This window comes from Mya arenaria, chromosome 12, assembly GCF_026914265.1.
Source record: "Mya arenaria isolate MELC-2E11 chromosome 12, ASM2691426v1".
In the NCBI taxonomy this organism is placed as follows: Eukaryota; Metazoa; Mollusca; class Bivalvia; order Myida; family Myidae; genus Mya; species Mya arenaria.
In genome coordinates, this window is record NC_069133.1 from 54,080,110 (window position 1) to 54,106,202 (window position 26,093).

Sequence of the window (26,093 nt, forward strand, 5' to 3'; positions counted from 1 at the left end):
CATTGAATAAAAATGTTTTTACCAACATAATTCATGAGCAAAAATTTGAGTTTAATTTTGAACCGCTCTAGACTGTCAAGAGGTAAATCGGTTTGAATAAGTTATTTAATGATGGAACTGGAGCCAGTATTATAAATACCAACTTGGTACAGCGTTGCAAACAGCCCTGGTTAAAAGAGAGAGCAGTATTAGCGTTTACAAATAAATAAAATGCCACGTGAAATAGAATGGAAGAAATTCTGCACGTCTAAAAGAAAAAGACAGCATGACTCAACTTAACTAACACATCTTTCTATTTATTTTCTTTCCGAAATATGGTTATAAATAAGTAATAAGGGTAAATTTGTAAGAAATGCAAGTGAAAAAAATCCTCACGGATTTGAAAACAAAAAGTTCTAGATTTGATATCAGTATGTGGCATGACTGTGTTTAATACATCAGACGAAACGTAAACCAATATGGTACCCCGTCTGTTAGAAAACAACATGTACGTCCTTTGAATAACAGCAATTTTGATTGCCAATTTTAAATAATTAACCATGCAGTTATAAATGCATGTGTCAGAACTGGCCCCAATTTCTCGGAATATCTTTAAGTCCTTTATTACAGGATTAAGCTAAGCTCCCTATTTCTGTTTTGGTATAATTTGTCATGGTTATTACATAATTAAGAATATTTGGACTTCAAAGGGAAATTATCTGTCACGATAAATTATTTTTTTTATGAAGTAAAATCAAGATAAAATAAGAAATTCGACTTAAGGAAATATATTCGGAGCTCCTCGGCCATTTTTATCGAAAGCAACCTCGGATGTATATGGACCGTTTACATACTCAAATCGGTATGTTTAAGTCCGCTGCAAGTAGATCGCGTAGTAATTTAATTTAGCAGTTAAACTTAATGACTTAACTTTTGGGAATCTTAATTATGTTTGCAATAACATAATCAATCAATTATTCACTGGCAATCAATTTAAACTTAGATCAATAAATACAAGCTAAAACACTACATTTGATTAATGATACATTTTAAAAATATACGAACTACTTCTACTGATGTACCGGCATACATCAGAGGTTGATTGAAATGGCCGAGGAGCTCCGAATGAGGAAATAAGCTACATTCAAGAACTTTCCAGAAATTCGGGCCTGGATAACCCTGTCTAAATGAAACATTCAATAATAAATGTTTTATTGTTATTCAACATAATTAATATGACCATTAATTCATTAAAATTGACAAGTGTTTTCTTTCACCATTTGGTAGTGTGTTATGCCATTTTAAGACGATAAGGATGCAGACAACATTGAAGTTCCCGCCATTTTTGTTGCGGTTGTCTTTACAAAACAGCTACAGGCAAATAACTACGCCGGCGATAAGGCAGAACAAGCGTCACTTGTTTTCAGTCAATGTTAAATATATCACATTACAAATATCATGTAGATCTTGTAAGATGTGGAGTTCACGGGTAAAACTAGTTTTACTAACGAGTGTTCATCGTCATACAGAGAAGTATTCCTACCCACACACAGACAACATCACACTGATATTCACTGATGTATATATGTGAGTGGGTGTTTCAAGTGTCCGATAATCACCGCGCAACACATTTCATGTCTCTTTGTAGCCTTTCTTGAGTTTCACATTGTAGTCTTTCTTGGGTAAAAAGTTTTGGTGGTAGAACAGTAGTAGATTGTCAAACTTGGGAAAATATTTCTCCTTGTTAAGTGACACATGTTTATTATCCTGAAAAATGAACAAAGCATAGTAAATTTCACAATGTAAGATTTATATACTGCAATTTTATACATGCATTTGCTTTTGGAATTAACACGGACGTTACATATACCAAGGAAACGACGCCTTAACATATTTTCTTAGAATACGAAAATGTCTTTACTGAAGTCAACATCATAAAAGGTAGAAACACTAAATGATCAGAAGAATTTCAGTTATTTTATTTATATATGATGCGTGTTTTACCTGTTCAAACACCTGAAACTCTTTGACTGAGCTATCCACCACCACGCATAGCACCTGCAAGGTGCAAGTAATGCATGGTTATTTCGGAGGATTATTTATGTGGAAGATTTAGAAGCAGAATTATTAACGGACATATAATGCATAGTTTTTAAGGGCATTCTTATTCAGGTACAGCTATATGCATGGCTATTCGGGAGCATACTTATTCGGTGACAGACATATGCACGGTTATTCAGGGAAATATCTATTCAGGGACAGCTATATGCATGGTTGTTTAGGTGCATTCTTATTCAGAGACAGCTATATGCATGGTTATTCGGGAGCATACTTATTCGGTGACAGACATATGCACGGTTATTCAGGGAAATATCTATTCAGGGACAGCTATATGCGTGGTTATTTAGGGACATATCTATTCAGGGACAGCTATATGCGTGGTTATTTAGGGACATATCTATTCAGGGACAGCTATATGCATGGTTGTTTAGGTGCATTCTTATTCAGAGACAGCTATATGCATGGTTATTCGGGGGCATACTTATTCGGTGACAGACATATGCACGGTTATTCAGGGAAATATCTCTTCAGGGACAGCTATATGCATGGTTGTTTAGGGACATACCTATTCAGGGACAGCTATATGCGTGGTTATTTAGGGACATACCTATTCAGGGACAGCTATATGCGTGGTTATTTAGGAACATACCTATTCAGGGACAGCTATATGCATGGTTGTTTAGGTGCATTCTTATTCAGAGACAGCTATATGCATGGTTATTCGGGGGCATACTTATTTAGGGACAGCTATATGCATGGTTATTCGGGGGCATACTTATTCAGGGACAGACATATGCATGGTTATTCAGGGACATATCTATTCAGGTACATCTATATGCATGGTTGTTTAGGTGCATTCTTATTCAGGGACAGCTATATGCATGGTTATTCGGGGGCATTCTTATTCAGGTACAGCTATATGCATGGTTATTCAGGGACATACCTATTCAGGGACAGCTATATGCATGGTTATTTAGGGACATACCTATTCAGGGACAGCTATATGCATGGTTATTTAGGGACATACCTATTCAGGGACAGCTATATGCATGGTTGTTTAGGTGCATTCTTATTCAGAGACAGCTATATGCATGGTTATTCAGGGACATACCTATTCAGGGACAGCTATATGCATGGTTATTTAGGGACATACCTATTCAGGGACAGCTATATGCATGGTTATTCAGGGACATACCTATTCAGGGACAGCTATATGCATGGTTGTTTAGGGACATACTTATTCAGGGACAGCTATATGCATGGTTATTTAGGGACATACCTATTCAGGGACAGCTATATGCATGGTTATTTAGGGACATACCTATTCAGGGACAGCTATATGCATGGTTGTTTAGGTGCATTCTTATTCAGGGACAGCTATATGCATGGTTATTTAGGGACATACCTATTCAGGGACAGCTATATGCATGGTTATTTAGGGACATACCTATTCAGGGACAGCTATATGCATGGTTATTTAGGGACATAATCTTTCAGGGACAGCTATATGCATGGTTATTCAGGGACATACCTATTCAGGGACAGCTATATGCATGGTTATTCAGGGACATACCTATTCAGGGACAGCTATATGCATGGTTATTCAGGGACATACCTATTCAGGGACAGCTATATGCATGGCTATTCGGGGGCATACCTATTCAGGGACAGCTATATGCACGGTTATTTAGGGACATACCTATTCAGGGACAGCTATATGCATGGTTATTTAGGGACATACCTATTCAGGGACAGCTATATGCATGGTTATTCAGGGACATACCTATTCAGGGACAGCTATATGCATGGTTATTTAGGGACATACTTATTCAGGGACAGCTATATGCATGGTTATTCAGGGACATACCTATTCAGGGACAGCTATATGCATAGTTCTTAAGGGACATAATCTTTCAGGGACAGCTATATGCATGGTTATTCGGGGGCATACTTATTCAGAGACAGCTATATGCATGGTTATTCGGGGGCATACTTATTCAGGGACAGCTATATGCATGGTTATTTAGGGACATACCTATTCAGGGACAGCTATATGCATGGTTATTCAGGGACATACCTATTCAGGGACAGCTATATGCATGGTTGTTTAGGTGCATTCTTATTCAGAGACAGCTATATGCATGGTTATTCGGGGGCATACTTATTCAGGGACAGCTATATGCATGGTTATTTAGGGACATACTTATTCAGGGACAGCTATATGCATGGTTGTTTAGGTGCATTCTTATTCAGGGACAGCTATATGCATGGCTATTCGGGGGCATACTTATTCAGGGACAGCTATATGCATGGTTATTCAGGGACATACCTATTCAGGGACAGCTATATGCATGGTTATTTAGGGACATACCTATTTAGGGACAGCTATATGCATGGTTATTTAGGGACATACTTATTCAGGGACAGCTATATGTATAGTTATTCAGGGACATACCTATTCAGAGACAGACATATGCATGGTTATTTAGGGACATACCTATTCAGGGACAGCTATATGCATGGTTGTTTAGGGACATACCTATTCAGGGACAGCTATATGCATGGTTATTTAGGGACATACCTATTCAGGGACAGCTATATGCATGGTTATTTAGGGACATACCTATTCAGGGACAGCTATATGCATGGTTATTTAGGGACATACCTATTCAGGGACAGCTATATGCATGGTTATTCAGGGACATACCTATTCAGGAACAGCTATATGCATGGTTATTTAGGGACATACCTATTCAGGGACAGCTATATGCATGGTTGTTTAGGGACATACCTATTCAGGGACAGCTATATGCATGGTTATTTAGGGACATACCTATTCAGGGACAGCTATATGCATGGTTGTTTAGGGACATACCTATTCAGGGACAGCTATATGCATGGTTATTCAGGGACATACCTATTCAGGGACAGCTATATGCATGGTTATTCAGGGACATACCTATTCAGGGACAGCTATATGCATGGTTGTTTAGGGACATACCTATTCAGGGACAGCTATATGCATGGTTATTTAGGGACATACCTATTCAGGGACAGCTATATGCATGGTTATTTAGGGACATACCTATTCAGGGACAGCTATATGCATGGTTGTTTAGGGACATACCTATTCAGGGACAGCTATATGCATGGTTGTTTAGGGACATACCTATTCAGGGACAGCTATATGCATGGTTGTTTAGGGACATACCTATTCAGGGACAGCTATATGCATGGTTATTTAGGGACATACCTATTCAGGGACAGCTATATGCATGGTTATTTAGGGACATACCTATTCAGGGACAGCTATATGCATGGTTGTTTAGGGACATACCTATTCAGGGACAGCTATATGCATGGTTATTTAGGGACATACTTATTCAGGGACAGCTATATGCATGGTTATTCAGGGACATACCTATTCAGGGACAGCTATATGCATAGTTCTTAAGGGACCTAATCTTTCAGGGACAGCTATATGCATGGTTATTCGGGGGCATACTTATTCAGAGACAGCTATATGCATGGTTATTCGGGGGCATACTTATTCAGGGACAGCTATATGCATGGTTATTTAGGGACATACCTATTCAGGGACAACTATATGCATGGTTATTCAGGGACATACCTATTCAGGGACAGCTATATGCATGGTTGTTTAGGTGCATTCTTATTCAGAGACAGCTATATGCATGGTTATTCGGGGGCATACTTATTCAGGGACAGCTATATGCATGGTTATTTAGGGACATACTTATTCAGGGACAGCTATATGCATAGTTGTTTAGGTGCATTCTTATTCAGGGACAGCTATATGCATGGCTATTCGGGGGCATACTTATTCAGGGACAGCTATATGCATGGTTATTCAGGGACATACCTATTCAGGGACAGCTATATGCATGGTTATTTAGGGACATACCTATTTAGGGACAGCTATATGCATGGTTATTTAGGGACATACTTATTCAGGGACAGCTATATGCATAGTTATTCAGGGACATACCTATTCAGAGACAGACATATGCATGGTTATTTAGGGACATACCTATTCAGGGACAGCTATATGCATGGTTGTTTAGGGACATACCTATTCAGGGACAGCTATATGCATGGTTATTTAGGGACATACCTATTCAGGGACAGCTATATGCATGGTTATTTAGGGACATACCTATTCAGGGACAGCTATATGCATGGTTATTTAGGGACATACCTATTCAGGGACAGCTATATGCATGGTTATTCAGGGACATACCTATTCAGGAACAGCTATATGCATGGTTGTTTAGGGACATACCTATTCAGGGACAGCTATATGCATGGTTGTTTAGGGACATACCTATTCAGGGACAGCTATATGCATGGTTATTTAGGGACATACCTATTCAGGGACAGCTATATGCATGGTTGTTTAGGGACATACCTATTCAGGGACAGCTATATGCATGGTTATTCAGGGACATACCTATTCAGGGACAGCTATATGCATGGTTATTCAGGGACATACCTATTCAGGGACAGCTATATGCATGGTTGTTTAGGGACATACCTATTCAGGGACAGCTATATGCATGGTTATTTAGGGACATACCTATTCAGGGACAGCTATATGCATGGTTATTTAGGGACATACCTATTCAGGGACAGCTATATGCATGGTTGTTTAGGGACATACCTATTCAGGGACAGCTATATGCATGGTTGTTTAGGGACATACCTATTCAGGGACAGCTATATGCATGGTTGTTTAGGGACATACCTATTCAGGGACAGCTATATGCATGGTTATTTGGGGACATACCTATTCAGGGACAGCTATATGCATGGCTATTCGGGGGCATACTTATTCAGAGACAGCTATATGCATGGTTATTTAGGGACATACTTATTCAGGGACAGCTATATGCATGGCTATTCGGGGGCATACTTATTCAGAGACAGCTATATGCATGGCTATTCGGGGGCATACCTATTCAGAGACAGCTATATGCATTGTTATTTAGGGACATACCTATTCAGGGACAGCTATATGCATGGCTATTCGGGGGCATACTTATTCAGAGACAGCTATATGCATGGTTATTTAGGGACATACCTATTCAGGGACAGCTATATGCATGGCTATTCGGGGGCATACTTATTCAGAGACAGCTATATGCATGGTTATTCGGGGGCATACTTATTCAGAGACAGCTATATGCATGGCTATTTAGGGACATACCTATTCAGGGACAGCTATATGCATGGCTATTTAGGGACATACCTATTCAGAGACAGCTATATGCATGGTTATTTAGGGACATACCTATTCAGAGACAGCTATATGCATGGTTATTTAGGGACATACCTATTCAGGGACAGCTATATGCATGGTTATTTAGGGACATACCTATTCAGAGACAGCTATATGCATGGTTATTTAGGGACATACCTATTCAGGGACAGCTATATGCATGGCTATTCGGGGGCATACTTATTCAGAGACAGCTATATGCATGGTTGTTTAGGGACATACCTATTCAGGGACAGCTATATGCATGGTTATTTAGGGACATACCTATTCAGGGACAGCTATATGCATGGTTGTTTAGGGACATACCTATTCAAGGACAGCTATATGCATGGTTATTTAGGGACATACCTATTCAGGGACAGCTATATGCATGGTTATTCAGGGACATACCTATTCAGGGACAGCTATATGCATGGTTATTTACTATTTAGGGACATACCTATTCAGGGACAGCTATATGCATAGTTCTTTAGGAACATAATCTTTCAGGGACAGTTATATGCATGGTTATTTAGGGACATACTTATTCAGGGACAGCTATATGCATGGTTGTTTAGGTGCATTCTTATTCAGGGACAGCTATATGCATGGCTATTCGGGGGCATACTTATTCAGGGACAGCTATATGCATGGTTATTCAGGGACATACCTATTCAGGGACAGCTATATGCATGGTTATTCAGGGACATACCTATTCAGGGACAGCTATATGCATGGTTGTTTAAGGGCATACCTATTCAGGGACAGCTATATGCATGGTTATTTAGGGGCATTCTTATTCAGGGACAGCTATATGCATGGTTATTCAGGGGCATTCTTATTCAGGGACAGCTATATGCATGGTTGTTTAAGGGCATACCTATTCAGGGACAGCTATATGCATGGTTGTTTAAGGGCATACCTATTCAGGGACAGCTATATGCATGGTTATTTAGGGACATACCTATTCAGGGACAGCTATATGCATGGTTATTTAGGGACATACCTATTCAGGGACAGCTATATGCATGGTTATTTAAGGGTATTCTTATTCAGGGACAGCTACACGCATGGTTATTTAAGGGTATTCTTATTCAGGGACAGCTACACGCATGGTTATTTAAGGGTATTCTTATTCAGGGACAGCTATATGCATAGTTCTTTAGGGACATAATCTTTCAGGGACAGATATATGCATGGTTGTCTTGGGACATAATTATTCAGGGACAGATATATGCATGGTTATCTTGGGGCAAAATTATTCAGGTATTTGTTATTTAGGGGCATTCTTATTCAGGGACAGCTATATGCGTGGTTATTAAGGTGCATTCTAATTCAGGGACAGCTATATCCATGGTTATTTAGTCTTATTCAGGGACAGCTATATGCATGATTATGTAGGGGCATTCTTATTCAGGGACAGCTATATGCATGGCTATTCGAGGACATAATTATTCAGGTACAGCTATACGCATGGTAATTTAGGGACATAATTATTCAGGTACAGCTATACGCATGGTTATTAAGGGACATAATTATTCAGGTACAGCTATATTCTTATTCAGGGATATATATATATATATATATATATATATATATATATATATATATATATATATATATATATATATATATATATGCAAGGTTATTTAGTGGCATTCTTATTCAGTGACAGATGAATCATTTTTATTTAGGAGCAGATAATTCATGCTTTTTTAAGGACAGATAATTTAATTAATTATAAAGCGGCAGATATTTAAATAAATATAAAGCGGCTGAAAATTCATGATTATACAAGATCCTATAACGATTATTATTCAGAAATAGCTAATCAAAATTAATAAGGGGTATAATTATTATTCATTACTATTCAGGGGCAGATAATTTACGATTACTCAGCAGCAGATACTTAATCATTAGTCAGTGACACATAAGTTACGACTATTCATGGCTAGATAATCCATAATTACTAAGGGGCAGATAATCTATTTTGTTTATACATTTGTTTTTAGGATGAAATTTCATTGTGACTAAATGCTGGCTTTATATTTCAACATATACAACCAATATTCACTAACCGTCGGCGTCGAGCTGCCTTGACGCAATAGAAACGTTCCTTCCGGTTTACCCGACAACAACCTATAAAATCACAAAATAGGTTTATAGTAAAACATTTACACCTCAACTTCCATTCCTTAAATGAACTGTCTTTCGGCAATTCATTCCTTAAACATATATAATGTTCCTAACTTGTTCGTGAAGTTACGCTAATTCAAAAGCTGCACTCTCACAGATTAAACGTGTTGACAACATTTTTTGTCCTGGAACGAGCCCATGTTTTGCAAAAATGCATGGAAACCAGTGATATAAGACTGCTGACAAAAATTTAGATCGCAGATTTTTTTATTTATGTTCAAAAATTGATGTTTTATGCATTTTTCCTAAAGCTTTAGTAACGCTTTTAGGCGTAAATCATTAATTTTCGAAGTTAAAGTTTTAAAGTTTTCAAAACGTGCAATCTGTGAGAGTGCAGCTTTAGGAAGCAACACCTGATATGAGAATCAAGATTGATAGTATAGTATGTTCGGTTACTTATATGAATGTACTGTACCTTGACTTAGGGTTAGCATAATGTTTCGTCATTATATTGTGGATACGCCTGAGCATATTTGTCCAGATGAATTTTGAAATAAAACTGTTATATCGATTCAATAATAATGCTAAATAATTCACGTATTCTCAGTAACTGCATTGAAAATATGTTCTTGACCTTTGACTGAATTGACCAAAACACATACAAGGTCACCTACAAATAATGTCGCACCTAAGCCCCAGTCACACATAGCTTACGACTAACCAGCGACCTCCGACAACCAGGATTTTCGGCGACACACGATTACATCTAGCGACGGATCACAGAAAAAAATCTATGGAAAATTAGTCAGCGACTGGTCAGCGATTGGTCGCACGACCAATTGTCGACCGTCCTCCAACCTCCAACAACCACTCATACGACCCTGGGCAACCGGTAGGCGACTGATCGACGACTTTTAGACGACAATCAAAGAATGGTTGCCGATGGTCGTACGATGGTTTGCAACCTGTTCACGGGCATTTTTAAGGACAACCCAGACACGTATCTCATCATTTTGCAAAATGTCCAAGGAAAACGCTCATGTTTATGCCAAAGAGACAGATTCACTTTGTTCGGCTTCTGTTGCGGCCACGGGATTGATGGCAGGGTCAACGGACGCCTTTGTGACCTTGATACTGTGCCGGTCACCACACATTCATTCTGAGGCGAAGGCCACTTGCCCTTGCCCGTTCCCTTCCATCCATGGTTTTGGCATTCAAAACTTCTAGCATATACTGGTCGCCTAAAGTCGTAAGTTGGTCGTAAGATCTGTGTGACTGGGGCCTATCACCATGTGTTATGGCGGTCATTCATAGGTATTTGTCACACTGTGATATACTTTTGTTAGAATGTATCTGACCTTCTTTAACAAACTGAATGTGCACTACACAGAACATTGGGCACCACGCAATGATGTCAGTCCGCTGTTTTGTTTGCTCGTTTAAGGACGGGGAATGTAACGTTACAGTGAGTTTCATATATACCTGGCGGCCTCGTGTCTGTCTTTGCTGTTCAGCATGTAGTCCGTCGATTCAAACTTGGGCTGCAAAATCCATACAAGAAAGTGAGCAAAACGTAGTTTATCATAACACTATGTTTTAATATCTGCATTGTCGTTGGATACCAGTATTAAAATACAACAACAAAAACAACATGTATTGTGTACAAATAAAAAATATAAGCGTATTTATATATTCTTTTTTCCAATTAACAGCTACTTGATCACACACTCCACACTTATAAGGCGTCAACATATCGCTTATATTTTGTTTACTGTACACAAGTCATAAGCGTTTTTGTTTTGATCTTTAAAGTCAAACGATCTGAACATAATAATAAAATCAACCAATACTGTGCCCCTTTACATGATGTTTTAAGTTTCCGTCAAGTGTTTGGTTCAGACATAAAACCAGAATACAGAGTGTGTATTTAATTTGGTAAAAATAATTAATCATTTACCAGCATGAATCATTACTGTGCAAAATATATGTAAGTAACGTAAATTACACACGCGTTATCTGCACAGGCATAAGAAAGTTAATGGGGTTTATTGATGGAATCGTCTAATAAGTATTTAAAATACGGCATACCTCTTTTATCAAGTAAAATGACATGACAGGGCAGGGTCAATTGGCAGTTTAAGGTATATTTGATTTTCGCCGACGACGACACAAATTGAATAATAGAGACACTGTGAGTAAAACACTGGGAGTAAACAAGCCTTGCAACACATATTGAATTGTAGATATGTATTAAAATCGATAATCTAGAGCAGTAGTGATGAATTCCACTCGAGGTACAAGCGAAACACTAACTTTAGACCATGCTTACATCAAGGGCTATAACCATTGTAAGTCAGTGTAAAATTTCAAATGAATTGCAGGTGCCCACCTTCCAATGCTGACAATCCACCCTATGAAGTTTCATGAGTGCCGGTGCAATTCTTTTAGCGAAACATGTAACACAATACTGTACAGTCATTTTCTTACTTAGTAATGGGCCGTAACTATTTTAGACAAGGCGCATGCTGAAACAAACCGAACGTGCACCACATCCCGGGCTGACAAAATTTTACGGAAAAAAATAATTCAGTCCATTTTTAGTCAATGGCTTTATCTCTATGTGGTACATGTACATGGACACACCAATTTCGTGACCTGACGTGACGCGACGTTTCGTGACGTGACGTGACGCGACATTTCGTGACGCGTGGAACGCAAATTCTAATTCTATTATATCTTTCTATGGGAATAATGATTTTTGCGTTTCGAAACAAAATAATTCATCAATGTAGCTACTGAATTATAGCAAACTGTTCGGACATTTCATATGTTACGTATACATAAAAACATTCCCATATTGTGATGGTAGGACCCAAACATAGCCGTTCAAAGTCAAAGGTTAGTACATGTGCGTGTACCACAGGCATAGAAACAAACCATAAAAACAAACCAAGTCTTTGCAAAATATGTAAATTAATTGTTTGAAACAGAATTCAACTGGTCACTCAATAGGCTATATCGCATTTCTAACTTTGTAATTCTTGTTTATTCACCTTGTAAAATCCACAGTAAAAGGCGAAACAAATCGAATGACTTATTCATTTGAAGAATTGAATTTTGTTGTTGTTTGAAAAATACGCATAAAGTTGAGTGCCCGGTATAATGAAGGAAACTAATCCTGTGTTATTTTACGAAACACATTCTCGTACACCAGAGTGATGATGCTATGCGTACCACAGATAGATTTATCATTATATTATTAAATCCCCGGTGATGAATGAGAATGACGAAACAATACAAATTACAAAGGGCAACCTGACAGACAATAATGACATTACCATCATATCCCATTACAATTGGCTAACGTGACGACATACTTAAGAGATAAGTATGTGTGAATATCACGTGATAAAATACGTCATAAATACTACGTCGGGAGGCAACATTTTGCTTAGTATGCTGACTTAAAACAAAGATATTTTTCGTTTTCTTTATCATTTTCAATGAAAAAAGGCAATCTATGCCGATTTAAAAGCCTCGCCTTCTTCTTACTGCCTGAATTTGATTAGGTGATTAGTTTCATCAAAGACATCGACAAACCTGTTCCCAAAATAATGTTTTGACAGTGCTCCATCAGGCGGCCGTATTGTGAAAAGGTTTGTCGAAGTGCTTGTTAAGAAACTAAACTCTCAATCGAACTTTAGTAAAAGACCGAATGCGGGACTAGGTAAGCGGCGTATTCTGCGCCGTGTTTCATGGTGAATAAATAGTAAAGTTAGCTAGTCTTCAATTGAAGCAAAATTTAGCCTTTTGACGTAGGGTTTATGACGTAATTATATCACGTGGTACATTCCCATACTGAGTATGTGGTTATCTGCAATCTACATCACTGACCACGTTGAGGTATCCACGCGGCTGATGACCCTTCTCTTCGTGCTGTATTTCCATTACAACCTGACCGGTAGTTGAATGTCTGATGTCAGTCTGCTGGTATGACGTAGGTGTGTTTGGTAATGGCATTCCTGGTCTCCCGGAAATTGTTGTCTTGGGGCGGTTATTCCCAGTTAGCTGGTTTAGGCCTTGAATTTCAAAACAGCAAACTTATGCAATTTTTTCGAAAGGAATATCTTCATACAAGTTTTAACAGTACGTTCAAGTTACATGTAATTGGATTACAAAAGTTTTAAGTGGCATTAACATTATACCTGGGAGCATCTGGACGGCTCCCGGAAGCGCCTTCCCCTTGATCGGAAATTTTGAGTTCTTCTCTTCGATCGAGTCCAGGGGAACTCTGTCGTATGGGTCATCCTCTTCCTCGTCTGACTCCAGGTCGTACTCGGAGCGCGACGAGGTTATAACATTCCGGTGTTCCGGCTCCCGGGCTGTGGCGGAGAAAGAGAAAGTAATTACACATGAAAACAAAAAATGCTTTACATAAAGTGATATTTTGTAAAATAAATCACATATGGAGTGATATGTTGCTTTTTTTTTCTGGGACGCACTTACGGTGAAATCGAATATGAGACCCGAGAATATCATGATCGAATATGAGACCCGAGAATATCATGATCGAATATGAGACCCGAGAATATCATGATCGAATATGAGACCCGAGAATATCATGACGCTATTTAACTATTTAAGTATTTTTATAATAATTCTAGCAAGATACCCCGTTGGCTCGAATTCCTCGATGGCTCGAACTATAGATGTAAAGGACCATTTTTTATATTGAAGCTAAACATTCCAATTGGGTCAAATTCCCAGAAGCAGGAGATATTTCCGCCGTCCCTGCGAGCTCGAGAAAACGGGGTTCGACTGTAATCGTAAAATCTTCACTTGTTTGGTACTTCGATTACTTCCTTTACAATGGCAACCAAATTTGTCCAAATAAAAATAGATATCGAATAACTTATTCTCTCTCGTCATACTTATTATCGCAAACTTAACTTTATCACGGACACAGACAGAGGGTAAACCTTGAGTGTCCTCCGATAGAACCGGTAGAGGAATAAGATGGAACACCCATGAACTGCGTACCTGTCGGTATGGCCGGAAGTGGAGGTAGCTCACGTGCAGACTGTCGCTTTTTTAATGGCGGTCGAGATGTTGGCGTTGTGGGCGCCATGCAGATTCCCTCGTCGCTCTCAGCAGACAGGTTTTGTCTAAAATATAATATATAATTATATATATGAAAGGTATTGTAAAGAAAGGACAGATGTACGTGACATCAATGATGATGAGGCCGATGCCATGGGTACGCCATTATTTCGAGTATTTCTTTAAAGATGTACACTAACTCACAAATAGGATGTACCACAAATGCGAGTTAACTTTGAAAGAATGGTGCAGAAAACATGGTATTTCTATCTTATAAGGCTATATAGGTAGATCACAGAAAATATTTAAGCTCCCACCAATCATTTAATTGTTTGCGTTTTCAGCTCTTAAATTCACGGTTACAATCTTGTTATCAGTAATTAATATTTTCCTTAAATGCATTATTAAGTAAGTAGTTAAAGGTGTATCACTCAAAAAAGTTTGTTTGTTATGCATGTACATGAGTATGTATTGATTTGATGAACAAGGGTGTCAATTAAAAAAAATGAGCTTAAAATAAATGAGATGATACCATAATGCATTGTTATTCAAAGCAGTCATGTCCATGATTCAAGTGAGGTTATCAAATTGTAGTTTGTAATAAAATTGAGTATATTTGCAATCACAAAAGGAAGTGTTCATGTTTATAACTACATATAAAGTCGTAAATTATGTTGAAAACAAAAACAAATACAGTTGAAAACTAATGACATTTATTTGAAGAAGGTCGATGAGTGTTTTATGTAACCACATCATGTTTAAGGCTGAATGTGATTAAACAAGGAAGTTGGAATTATAAAAAAAACCGTGATCATTATGGTATACAAACATGAATCAGCAATGAATAACATATCTATTTTACTTAAATCAACCAACCTCGGCTCCCGCGCATCACCAATAGCGGCGTTTATGAAACCAACCCATGTCTGTAAAGAGGAAATATAAACATCCACATTATACGGGTTACGCGGCAAACATGGCATGGTTAGACGTGGTAAATACAAAATTGAAAATTTTACAATAACAAAAATGGAATATGTTAAATATCCTTGAATGTAGGTGAAATCATTTATAGCATTAATCATATTCATGATACGGGTAGGCCTCTGGTGTCGAAGGTCACACAATTCAAAACAGTTAAGCCAAAGCACACGATTTTGCTATTGCTGTGAGGTTATTTGGAGAGACTGTGACATTTTATCTTACATATATTTGGTCATTTATATATTAAACAGAATCGCCGAATCTGAAATACGACCTCATTAATTTGGATAACGTTCAGGAGTATGGTGCAGGTAATGTGTGTTCAGTGGCGACGCCCTGAATGCAAAATAGTAAAACTTATCAATCGAGCACTAATTTATCAGTTTAAAAATAATGAGGCAAGCTGTTTTTAAACTTGGCTTATATATTATGGTTCATACCCATCCAAGAACACGAAAAAGCAACTTTCTATTGGTCAGTGTCGCAAACAGGCAACCCCCAAAATAATCAGTGTCCGTTCGGAACTCCTCGGCCATTTTCCATCGAAAACAACATCGGCTGTATATGGACGGTTTACAATGTCAGAAATCTTTATATTTAAATTTCAATTTAGCAGTTGAACTTAATGACATTACTCTAGAAGATCTTTTTTAATTTATACAATAATTCACTTCACTTGCTAATCATGTGAAACACATATGTACAAAATACACGTTAAAACACTGCAATTAATCAATAATATATTATACATATTTCTATCTACTTCTACAGATGTACCGGAATACATCCGAGGTTGTTTTCGATGGAAAATGGCCGAACAGTTCCGAATAAAATAATCAGTGTCAAGCTAAGAATCTCCTTTGATATGATGATATTTTACAAGGAAAAAAAGGTTGACTTGATAAGATACACGTATTTTAAGTCAGTTATATAAGATGTCGGAAGATATTTTGGCAGACTATATTTCATAACCATCTGTCGCAAATCTACTGTGTAACAAGACTAACGATGCCACATTATCTTCACACTTTAGGGATCAAATAATTCTTAACAATGTCCAGCTGCTTTATAGTGGTCACACAAGCTGACCTGCTAGAAGACATGTGGGTGAAAAGCACTGTTTTCTATACCTCCCATTGCATACTAGAAGATTGGTTTGGCAAGAAAAATGAAGAAAAGGAACACGATGAAATGGAAGTATCGACGATGGCTTAGAACCAACTGTATTGTTTGGTGTCAAGTCTACATGGTCTAGAGACAACTTTTTTACGCTGGGGAAAATTCGTTTGTCGTCGGCCTCGGTGGCTTCATCGTTCGTTCATGTTTCATTATCATTGTCATTAAGATACAAAACAGTGTATTTGAATTAAGTACTGGGATACCATGCGATGGATTGAAATCAGTTTTATTGTTTTACGCTAAAGACAACGCTGCGCCTGACATTTAATGGTCTCGGTGGCCCCCGTCGCGTACATTTCGAGTTTATTCAGTATCCGACGTTGGGTCGTTTCGAGTTTGGTTGGTAATTAAAATACATCACCGCGCGCCCGGAGCCTTTGGTTTGTCCCCTGTTTCGACTTCTTCCAGGTTTCACCCCACAGGCAAGCGCGTATCTGCCTATACGCGAGTAGGCGGCTGAATCCATATGATTCTGACAAATAAAATAAGCAGTTGCAGCATGCATATTTGACTCCATGGTCCTAATACTGTCCGTTTTCCAGTACTAAATAAAGAACCTGAGAACGCCCAGAACGCACCCGATTGCACCATGGTTTTCAAATTTTTACGAGAGGGCATGCCCGAACCCCCTAGCACAATTATGAATCCACGTGAAAGGAGAGCTAGCTACGCCCTTGAGTCAGGTGCTGCCAAAGCAGTGTGAAGCAGTGTGAAGCTGGGTATAATGAATTGAAAATAACTGAATTGTTACCGACAATATATACATCACTCGAGTATCTTCCGTTTGCGTCCGTACTGGTAGTACACGCGTCACAACCCGTTCGTGAATTGTTACTAACAATATAAACCACACCAGTACCTTTCGTTTTTCTTCCGTTTCGGCGGCGAATTGGTAAGGATTCTTCCCGGCCTCCTCGTGACGGACCTCGAAACTGTTCAGCACTCCCGCGATATCCACGTCCGCCGCACTGCAACATGGGAAAAGCGTGCCAACAATTAATTTATATAATTTATTATTATTTATCTTATTATTCGACTATGAAGACAGTTATTAGCTCTCGAGTGTTTACTGATTTCATCAATAAAAATATTGATTAACTGCGTGTGTAAACATTGGCACTAAACGACAATACCACTAAGTAAGCGTGCAGGCCCGTCCTACACGGGGGTCCAGGAGACGTTTCAATTGATCTTGTTCGATTTAGGCCAGTCGAAAATTGAAAAAATCTCAGTGTCATAGTGGCATAGTTTTGTTATCTATTTGAGTGAATTGAAATTAAGCCAGCATTAAAATGATCACAAAGTTGTGGAAATAAAAAAAAAATATATGTGACGTTTATAGATTTAAGATTACAAATCCAGTGATATATAAGGGAGAACGCTGGGAGGTGTTAAAGGGCGTCCTCATCCTTGATGCAGTTACAGCCCGGCGGTAAGGTTGTAATGTTACATAAACGAGGAAGACCCCACTTACCACTGGAAGTAGAAGAGGGCGAACGCTGTGAGGGGTTAAAGGGCGTACTCATCCTTGATTCAATTACAGCCCTGTGGTAAGGTTATAATGTTTCATAAACGAGGAAGACCCCACTTACCACTGGAAGTAGCAGAGGGCGAACGCTGTGAGGGGTTTAATGGCGTACTCATCCTTGATTCAATTCCAGCCCGGCGGTAAGGTTATAATGTTACATAAACGAGGAAGTCTCCACTTACCACTGGAAGAAGCAGAGGGCGAACGCTGTGAGGGGTTTAATGGCGTACTCATCCTTGATTCAATTCCAGCCCTGTGGTAAGGTTATAATGTTTCATAAACGAGGAAGACCCCACTTACCACTGGAAGTAGCAGAGGGCGAACGCTGTGAGGGGTTAAAGGACGTACTCATCCTTGATTCAATTACAGCCCTGTGGTAAGGTTATAATGTTTCATAAACGAGGAAGACCCCACTTACCACTGGAAGTAGCAGAGGGCGAACGCTGTGAGTGGTTAAAGGACGTACTCATCCTTGATTCAATTACAGCCCTGTGGTATGGTTATAATGTTTCATAAACGAGGAAGACCCCACTTACCACTGGAAGTAGAAGAGGGCGAACGCTGTGAGGGGTTAAAGGACGTACTCATCCTTGATTCAATTACAGCCCGGTGGTAAGGTTATAATGTTTCATAAACGAGGAAGACCCCACTTACCACTGGAAGTAGAAGAGGGCGAACGCTGTGAGGGGTTTAATGGCGTACTCATCCTTGATTCAATTCCAGCCCGGCGGTAAGGTTATAATGTTACATAAACGAGGAAGTCTCCACTTACCACTGGAAGAAGCAGAGGGCGAACGCTGTGAGGGGTTTAATGGCGTACTCATCCTTGATTCAATTCCAGCCCGGTGGTAAGGTTATAATGCTAAATATACGAGGAAGTCTCCACTTACCACTGGAAGTAGCAGAGGGCGAACGCTGTGAGGGGTTAAAGGACGTACTCATCCTTGATTCAATTCCAGCCCGGTGGTAAGGTTATAATGCTAAATATACGAGGAAGTCTCCACTTACCACTGGAAGAAGCAGAGGGCGAACGCTGTGAGGGGTTTAATGGCGTACTCATCCTTGATTCAATTCCAGCCCGGTGGTAAGGTTATAATGCTAAATATACGAGGAAGTCTCCACTTACCACTGGAAGTAGCAGAGGGCGAACGCTGTGAGGGGTTTGGTGGCGTACTCATCCTTGATTCAATTACAGCCCTGTGGTAAGGTTATAATGTTTTATATACGAGGAAGTCTCCACTTACCCCTGGAAGTAGCAGAGGGCGAACGCTGTGAGAGGTTTGGTGGCGTACTCATCTTTAAAGCAGTAGATACAGCCCTGTGAGATCACCACGAACCGCTGCTTCCCTGCGAAAATAGTACACATTTTAACACACAATGTATTTGCTGAGTAAATTGGCCATTGTGTACAAGGAATCTCGAGCACAATCAAACTTGGTTTAAATTGTAATGATTCTATTACATCTGTACTTGTTTTTATTTTTTCTAATGAGATAAAATTAATCATCGGCAGGGGCGTAGCTAGGGCCTTGTAGGCCCGATGATTCTATGTGAGTTTGGGGACTTGTATATGCACATTACACACACTGAATTATACTTGCAATGATTACAAAAACATCAAGCAATACACTTAGTTTAAATAAACAGACATGCTTTGATTAAAATAAAACAGAATTTTGAGTTGTTCAGCAAGTGTTTGAGTGGCAATTAGCTTTTATTGTATTTCTGGGTTATTCAAATTTGTCACTTTAAAAAAAGTTGTAGGCCCAGGCCTACACTGCCTGTATGTAGCTACGCCACTGATCGTGATCAATGTAAAGACTTAACTTCCTCACACTTATAACTAACAAACGAACGCTTAGTATACACATACTTTAAAAAATCGGGTCTTATAACTTCTCACTAATGAAAAAGGAAGTTTTAAGAAAGGAGATAATATTTGAGATTCTTGAGATTGGTTAATTAATTATGCGTATAATAGTACATGATACTTCACTAAGAAGTGTTCATAATATTCCTATTTAGCTATTGTTTTACTATTGTACAAGTTCTAAATCCTGATGATCTCATTCACACTCATGCAGGCATTGTCAGCACATACGTGTACGAATATTGTCACGTTTACGTCCGTTGTTAGGAAGGGTTAATTGTAGATATATTGCTTTGCAGACACACTGTGGTATAGTAATCCCCTTTCGATGTTTCAATATGTCCTTTTCGATAACTCATGCATCTGACCCTGAAAACACTTGAACAGGGAGACTCAGCCAGTTTTATTAAGCTTCGTACGAAGTCTTTTATGCGTACGAACTTCGTACAAAGTATCACAGGCCGTTTAGTAGTTTCATTAAGATTTTTTTCGTACGAACAAGCACCTGTTTTTTCGTAGATCTACGATAAATTAAAAAAAAGCTCTTTCTGGATTGTTTGGGTGACGCCAATGATTTTTCTAAAAGTATTTGTACTTAAACAAAGAACTATGCAAGGAACCCAAACAAACAAAATTTAAGCATGTCATTTGAAATATAACTTTTTTACTTCCGGGAACTAAATATCCCGGGTAAAGTGCATTTCAGGGACAGATAAATGAGTCATCGGACAGGACAATGGTGGTCCGCCTTTGATGTTTGAAGGGGGGGGGGGGGGATGCTGAACACCAAATGTGCAACCATTATCTGTCTGGCAACAGGGGCCTGGCTACACTAATGTATATGCCAGTCATGTTTTAGGGGTTCCGGGGCATGTTTCCCGAAATTGACAACACTTTTTAACGAAGTGCAAGCCCGGGTCTACGTGGAGATACACATGTCAGCCACTTACATTTGGTGGACCCGAGGAAGCGGTCAATCCTGCTGCGCTTGCGCAGTGTACCATCGTACAGGATCGCACCAACACTGAGGATGTCCTGTGCGCCTGCGAGATAAAGGCCAGTGTTATGTTCTGGTACAGTATTATTATTGTATATTATACCTCACATAAATTTGTCCCTTCTTTATACATATATATAATCTCGATCGGTCCGTATATCACTGTATTTGATGAAAATCCAGTTTTATGACGTCAGCGGTCCATATTATATTTTTGGCCGGTCCGGACCTCGCCAAAAATGTAATATGGACCGCTGACGTCATACGATTGGTTTTGCGGCTTGCTATTTTCACAAAGGCGAAAATTTGTCGCAAGAAAACATTATCAGGTTTGTGAAATGAAATACATTTAAATCGCTTTAAAAATACTGTTTAGTAATGGAAAGTGTACGGTATAATATAAGAAATATAACACACCACTTCGGGCCATATGACATTATAAGGACCGGGCAGTCAGCCCGCGAAGGTGAATGGACCTCGGCTAACGCCTCGGTCCATATACACCTTTGGTGGCTGACTGGCCAGTCCTTATAATGTCATATGACCCTCAGTGGTGTGTAATATTTCTTAAATACATCACAAACTAGAAGACATGATGGGGAGTGGTTTTGGTGCACCGTTTACACGTCGTACTCTATCATGGGGCCGATTGTTTAGAACAGAACTACAGTTAACAACGTTGTTAATGACACAGATGTTAAATTTTTGTAGGTGAATTTTTTAATGCCGTGCTGATTTATCGTTGTACAACAAGCATAGCTGAATCTTTTAATTACTATTTACTTAGTTATCTCATTATTTGTGCAAAGTACCTCAGATACTGTGTGTGTACATAAATCTTTCAGAATGTTAAAGATTTGAAAATAACCAACGATCCAATTAACAACGTTGTGAGCTTTAACCATGTTCTGTGCAATCGGCCCACCATGGGTGTGTTTCATCCGTTACTTAATGAATATAGTGTGGACCACATTGATCGGCACGCGATGAAGATGACCATGGGTGTGTTTCATCCGTTACTTAATGAATATAGTGTGGACCACATTGATCGGCACGCGATGAAGATGACCATGGGTGTGTTTCATCCGTTACTTAATGAATATAGTGTGGACCACATTGATCGGCACGCGATGAAGATGACCATGGGTGTGTTTCATCCGTTACTTAATGAATATAGTGTGGACCACATTGATCGGCACGCGATGAAGATGACCATGGGTGTGTTTCATCCGTTACTTAATGAATATAGTGTGGACCACATTGATCGGCACGCGATGAAGATGGTGTACAAAGACATTTTTTTGTACGCTTAACATATTCTGGTATCATACTTAAACCAATTTACACCATCTACACCGCGTGCCGAATTGACTAATGTACTGAAGTTGCCAAAGATGAAAAGCTTAGTTTACAGACTTTATAAAGATAACTCATAGCAGCCGAAGCGTGAATAAATAACACCGGTTAAGTAATACCATTATAGGTATGCCGATATCCGGTAACATGTCATACATATACTCGTACATATAGATGTATGTGTCTGTGACGTCAATCACTACATTGTAGTATAAAACGTAGTTTATACGGACGATATAAGTGAATGCAATATGCAAACACCACCAAAGCCCTATATGGCAATTTTCCGAAGTATTAAGGTTTTTAAGACAAGCAACGGAAGTTAAGAATTTATGTCTATATACTGACCAATGTTTTTCAATGGCTCTGTGATGACCTTGGCCGGATTTGAGTCGTCACTCATTTTATGCTGTCATTGCCCTGCACACACAGTTTTCTGTTTTTGAAGATTTCCGCTTTGAAGAATTAGGACGTGCTATGATATGAAAGAAAATTGTTACTTGAATATTTAAAAATTGATCTGTACACAGTATATTTGCTTGATCCCGTCACTTAAGATAATGAAAATGAATATGATGATGAATATGATGATGATGATGATGATTTTGATGATGATGATGATGATGATGATGATGATGATGATGATAATGATGATGATTTAGATGGTGGTTTTGTAAGCGATGGTGGTGACAATGCTGCTGCTGTTGCTTATGTTGTTGTTGTTGCTGCTTCTAATGATGATGAGGATGAGGAGGAGGAGAATGAGGATATGATGGTATTGGTGGTGAAGGTGGTGGCGATGGTGATGATGGTAGTATCGGGAGGAGGAGGATGAGGTGGATTAACACTGAAATCATCACCATCATTATAATTATCATCATCATCATCATCATCCATTGTTGCTCATCATCATTGTCATCATAAAATTAAAGATCGCCCTAATGGTGAATGGTTTATCTCAAAGTAAAACTTAAACATCGAGGCTATTAAGGTATTTGTTTTACGAAAGTGATAACAAAATGTTATATGTACACATTTCGTCATTTTTTGAATACCTGGTTTGTCAAATGCATACTATATATTATCGTTATTTTGAATTTATAATCATAACATCGCTGAAAAGCCTTTATCTTTCAGACTAAATCAACAATAGATAGGTGACTAGCTGTACATACCGTATTCAAACCTTGTTCAGGTGGTAAAACATGCTATTATTTGGCAATACTTTATATATTTCCTGATCAAAATGCGGCGCATACATGAACTCACATGATCAATATAACCCGCATTTAATAAGGTTTATAAATATTCAGGTAGATATAAAAACAGCACCATGCCCAGCCTATGTCTATCTTCTGGTGTTTTTTTTTATTTATTTCTCATTTATCTCAACAATGAAGTAACACTGAATTGGTTCTAAGTATAAGATTGGTAAACACCTTGTAAATTTAAGCATTTTAATTTATCTTTTGTGAACCAGTTTATAGACCCAAAAGGCCACTTATAGTAATAATAAAACATACTTTAGGCAGGCGAATCGTTTAAATGTTAACTTACTTGTTATCAAAGGCTTAACCAATACTAATGTCAAACCCTCTTTTTAAATTTCCACGCGAAATTTAAAATAAAGTTAATTTCCACACGATTGTTTTAATTATTTTAAGTAAAATAGCCTCAACTTCTGAAGATTTTGGTTTTTAACCTAATCTATCTCAAAAGTTATCTTCTGTAAAGCAGTTCACAACCCCAATAGGCCGAATTGGCAATTATATGAATAAATATGAAACCCAAATACTTTAAGCAGACGAAATATTAAAAATTTTACTTACTTATTGCCACAGGTTAAACCAGTCGTAATCAAACTTTCTTTTTAAATTTCCACTCAGTATTTAGTAAGAATACTTTAACTTTTTAAGATTTGTTTTTTTTTAATCTTATCAATCTCAAACGTTTACATAACACAGTGTGTCGCTGTCACTTCCTTGTCGAACGGGTGTACCCTATGTATAGTCAACCAGTCGAGTCCTGAATACGCTCTGTATTTATAGCTCTAGAGTGGTAGACGGGTATTTCCGTGCGCTCAGTGACGATCATGATAATATATTAATGGATAAGTATCGTTGTTAACTCGCATTTAGGATGCAAAGTGTCCCCACTCAAGCATAAACTGATGTTATAGTAGCACTTATATGTACTCATGGACCTACAATACCACAATAAACAATATACATTGTCTTAGTATTCACTCAGTTAAAAAAATAATTTAAGTATTGGTTTGCTTGCCAGTTATGACATGAGATATTTCCTTTATATACTTTAGTGAATTGACCAAAACAACACACTGATATTCAGTGTGTCACGACCCACAACACCATATATGGGACGAAAGTTTCACTTGTTTTCTAAACATGAGCCAACACTAGAAGTAAAGTGACTGTTATGTTATAAGCATAGAAGATCCGCTTCTTAATCCAAATCAAAAACCGCCCTGAATGATGATTCATTTTTGAGTGTTAATCCATTGGGCCGTTTTAAAGACAGACCTTGAATGTAGCCAAAATAAGTCCGGACAAAATCCGTGGTTACTATGGAAACATGAGTAAACTTGGGGTTATGAATTGTTGAGAAAATCATGTGCCAGTGGCAATCCTTAAAAGAAAGAGGTTTGGAAGAATTGATATACATAGACAAAATAATTATTTGGGGCATTTGTATTTATGATTATTTCATTTATTATAATTGTGTTCGAAGGCCTAAAAATGCGCGATGCGACCCATGTGATATATTTACGAATACTAGGTTTATGTAAACACACATACGTACATATTATTGACTCATATTCTAATCAGCTCGTGTACGTGTGTTTATACTCGTACATGTACTATTAATCGACTTCATGCTTTTAATATTTATAAATGTGTACATGGGTATGACTAGTCAAAGGAATTGCACTGTGGAAAACAAACTAATTCTAAAGTCAAGTACCTACAAAATGCAAATTATATATTAAGGCCCTTGTGATGGAGTAGGTGGAACAACCAAGCAAAACGCAGATAACGCTGTAAAGCAGGAAATGGCTCAAGACGCCACTGTTTTTTTTTTCATATGGGCATCACAACATGAAAAAGGAGAAACATACGAAATTGTTATCGATAAAAATAAAAAAGACAAATTTAGACAAAAAGAACGATGAGATACAAAAGCTACACGCGGTTGGTGGGTTGAACGATGAGATACAAAAGCTACACGCGGTTGGTGGGTTGAACGATGAGATACAAAAGCTACACGCGGTTGGTGGGTTGAACGATGAGATACAAAAGCTACACGCGGTTGGTGGGTTGAACGATGGAACTTAATCCAGTGAACTATTTAAATTAAAATCCACTTTTGGATGGACTGAATGTACCATTACATAAAAAGTGAGCAAGAGAGTCGGACAGGAAACGGAATAAGAACAGACTGAAACAGAGGCTGAAATCAACAATACCGCGGAACATGTCAGAGAATGTATGGAAATGGAAGAGTGTGTGACAAACCAAGAAAAGGAATATTCCAGCAAGGTTGAAATAACAAAGATAGTAGAAGGGATGTGTGTTGTGACACCGTTGATCAAGAATGTTACATT

The 26,093-nt window shown here is 38.4% G+C and overlaps 1 protein-coding gene across 1 annotated transcript; it reads right to left on the reverse strand.

Annotated features, from left to right (window-relative positions):
* Positions 1-280: 280 nt before the first annotated feature.
* Positions 281-24,595, reverse strand: LOC128211602 (uncharacterized). Its single transcript, XM_052916584.1, has 13 exons — positions 24,298-24,595; positions 22,817-22,943; positions 21,066-21,158; positions 19,490-19,592; positions 17,577-17,685; positions 15,431-15,480; positions 14,495-14,619; positions 13,660-13,836; positions 13,349-13,533; positions 10,937-10,995; positions 9,397-9,457; positions 1,984-2,037; positions 281-1,746 (listed from the first exon to the last, which is right to left on the reverse strand). The coding sequence occupies exons 2-13, from the start codon at positions 22,869-22,871 to the stop codon at positions 1,612-1,614; spliced, it is 1,206 nt and encodes a 401-aa protein (XP_052772544.1). The 5' UTR covers positions 22,872-22,943; positions 24,298-24,595; the 3' UTR covers positions 281-1,611.
* Between the last annotated feature and the right edge of the window lie 1,498 nt (positions 24,596-26,093).

Bases quoted from the DNA above. Each gene is read 5' to 3' on its own strand.
- LOC128211602 (XM_052916584.1), bottom strand. From the start codon at position 22,871: ATGAGTGACGACTCAAATCCGGCCAAGGTCATCACAGAGCCATTGAAA. The intron at 10,996-13,348 runs GTCAGTGATGTA...TGGATTTTGCAG, and splicing joins CGCGTGGATACCTCAACGTG to CCCAAGTTTGAATCGACGGA. The intron at 9,458-10,936 runs GTATATATGAAA...GTGATTTTATAG, and splicing joins GACAGACACGAGGCCGCCAG to GTTGTTGTCGGGTAAACCGG.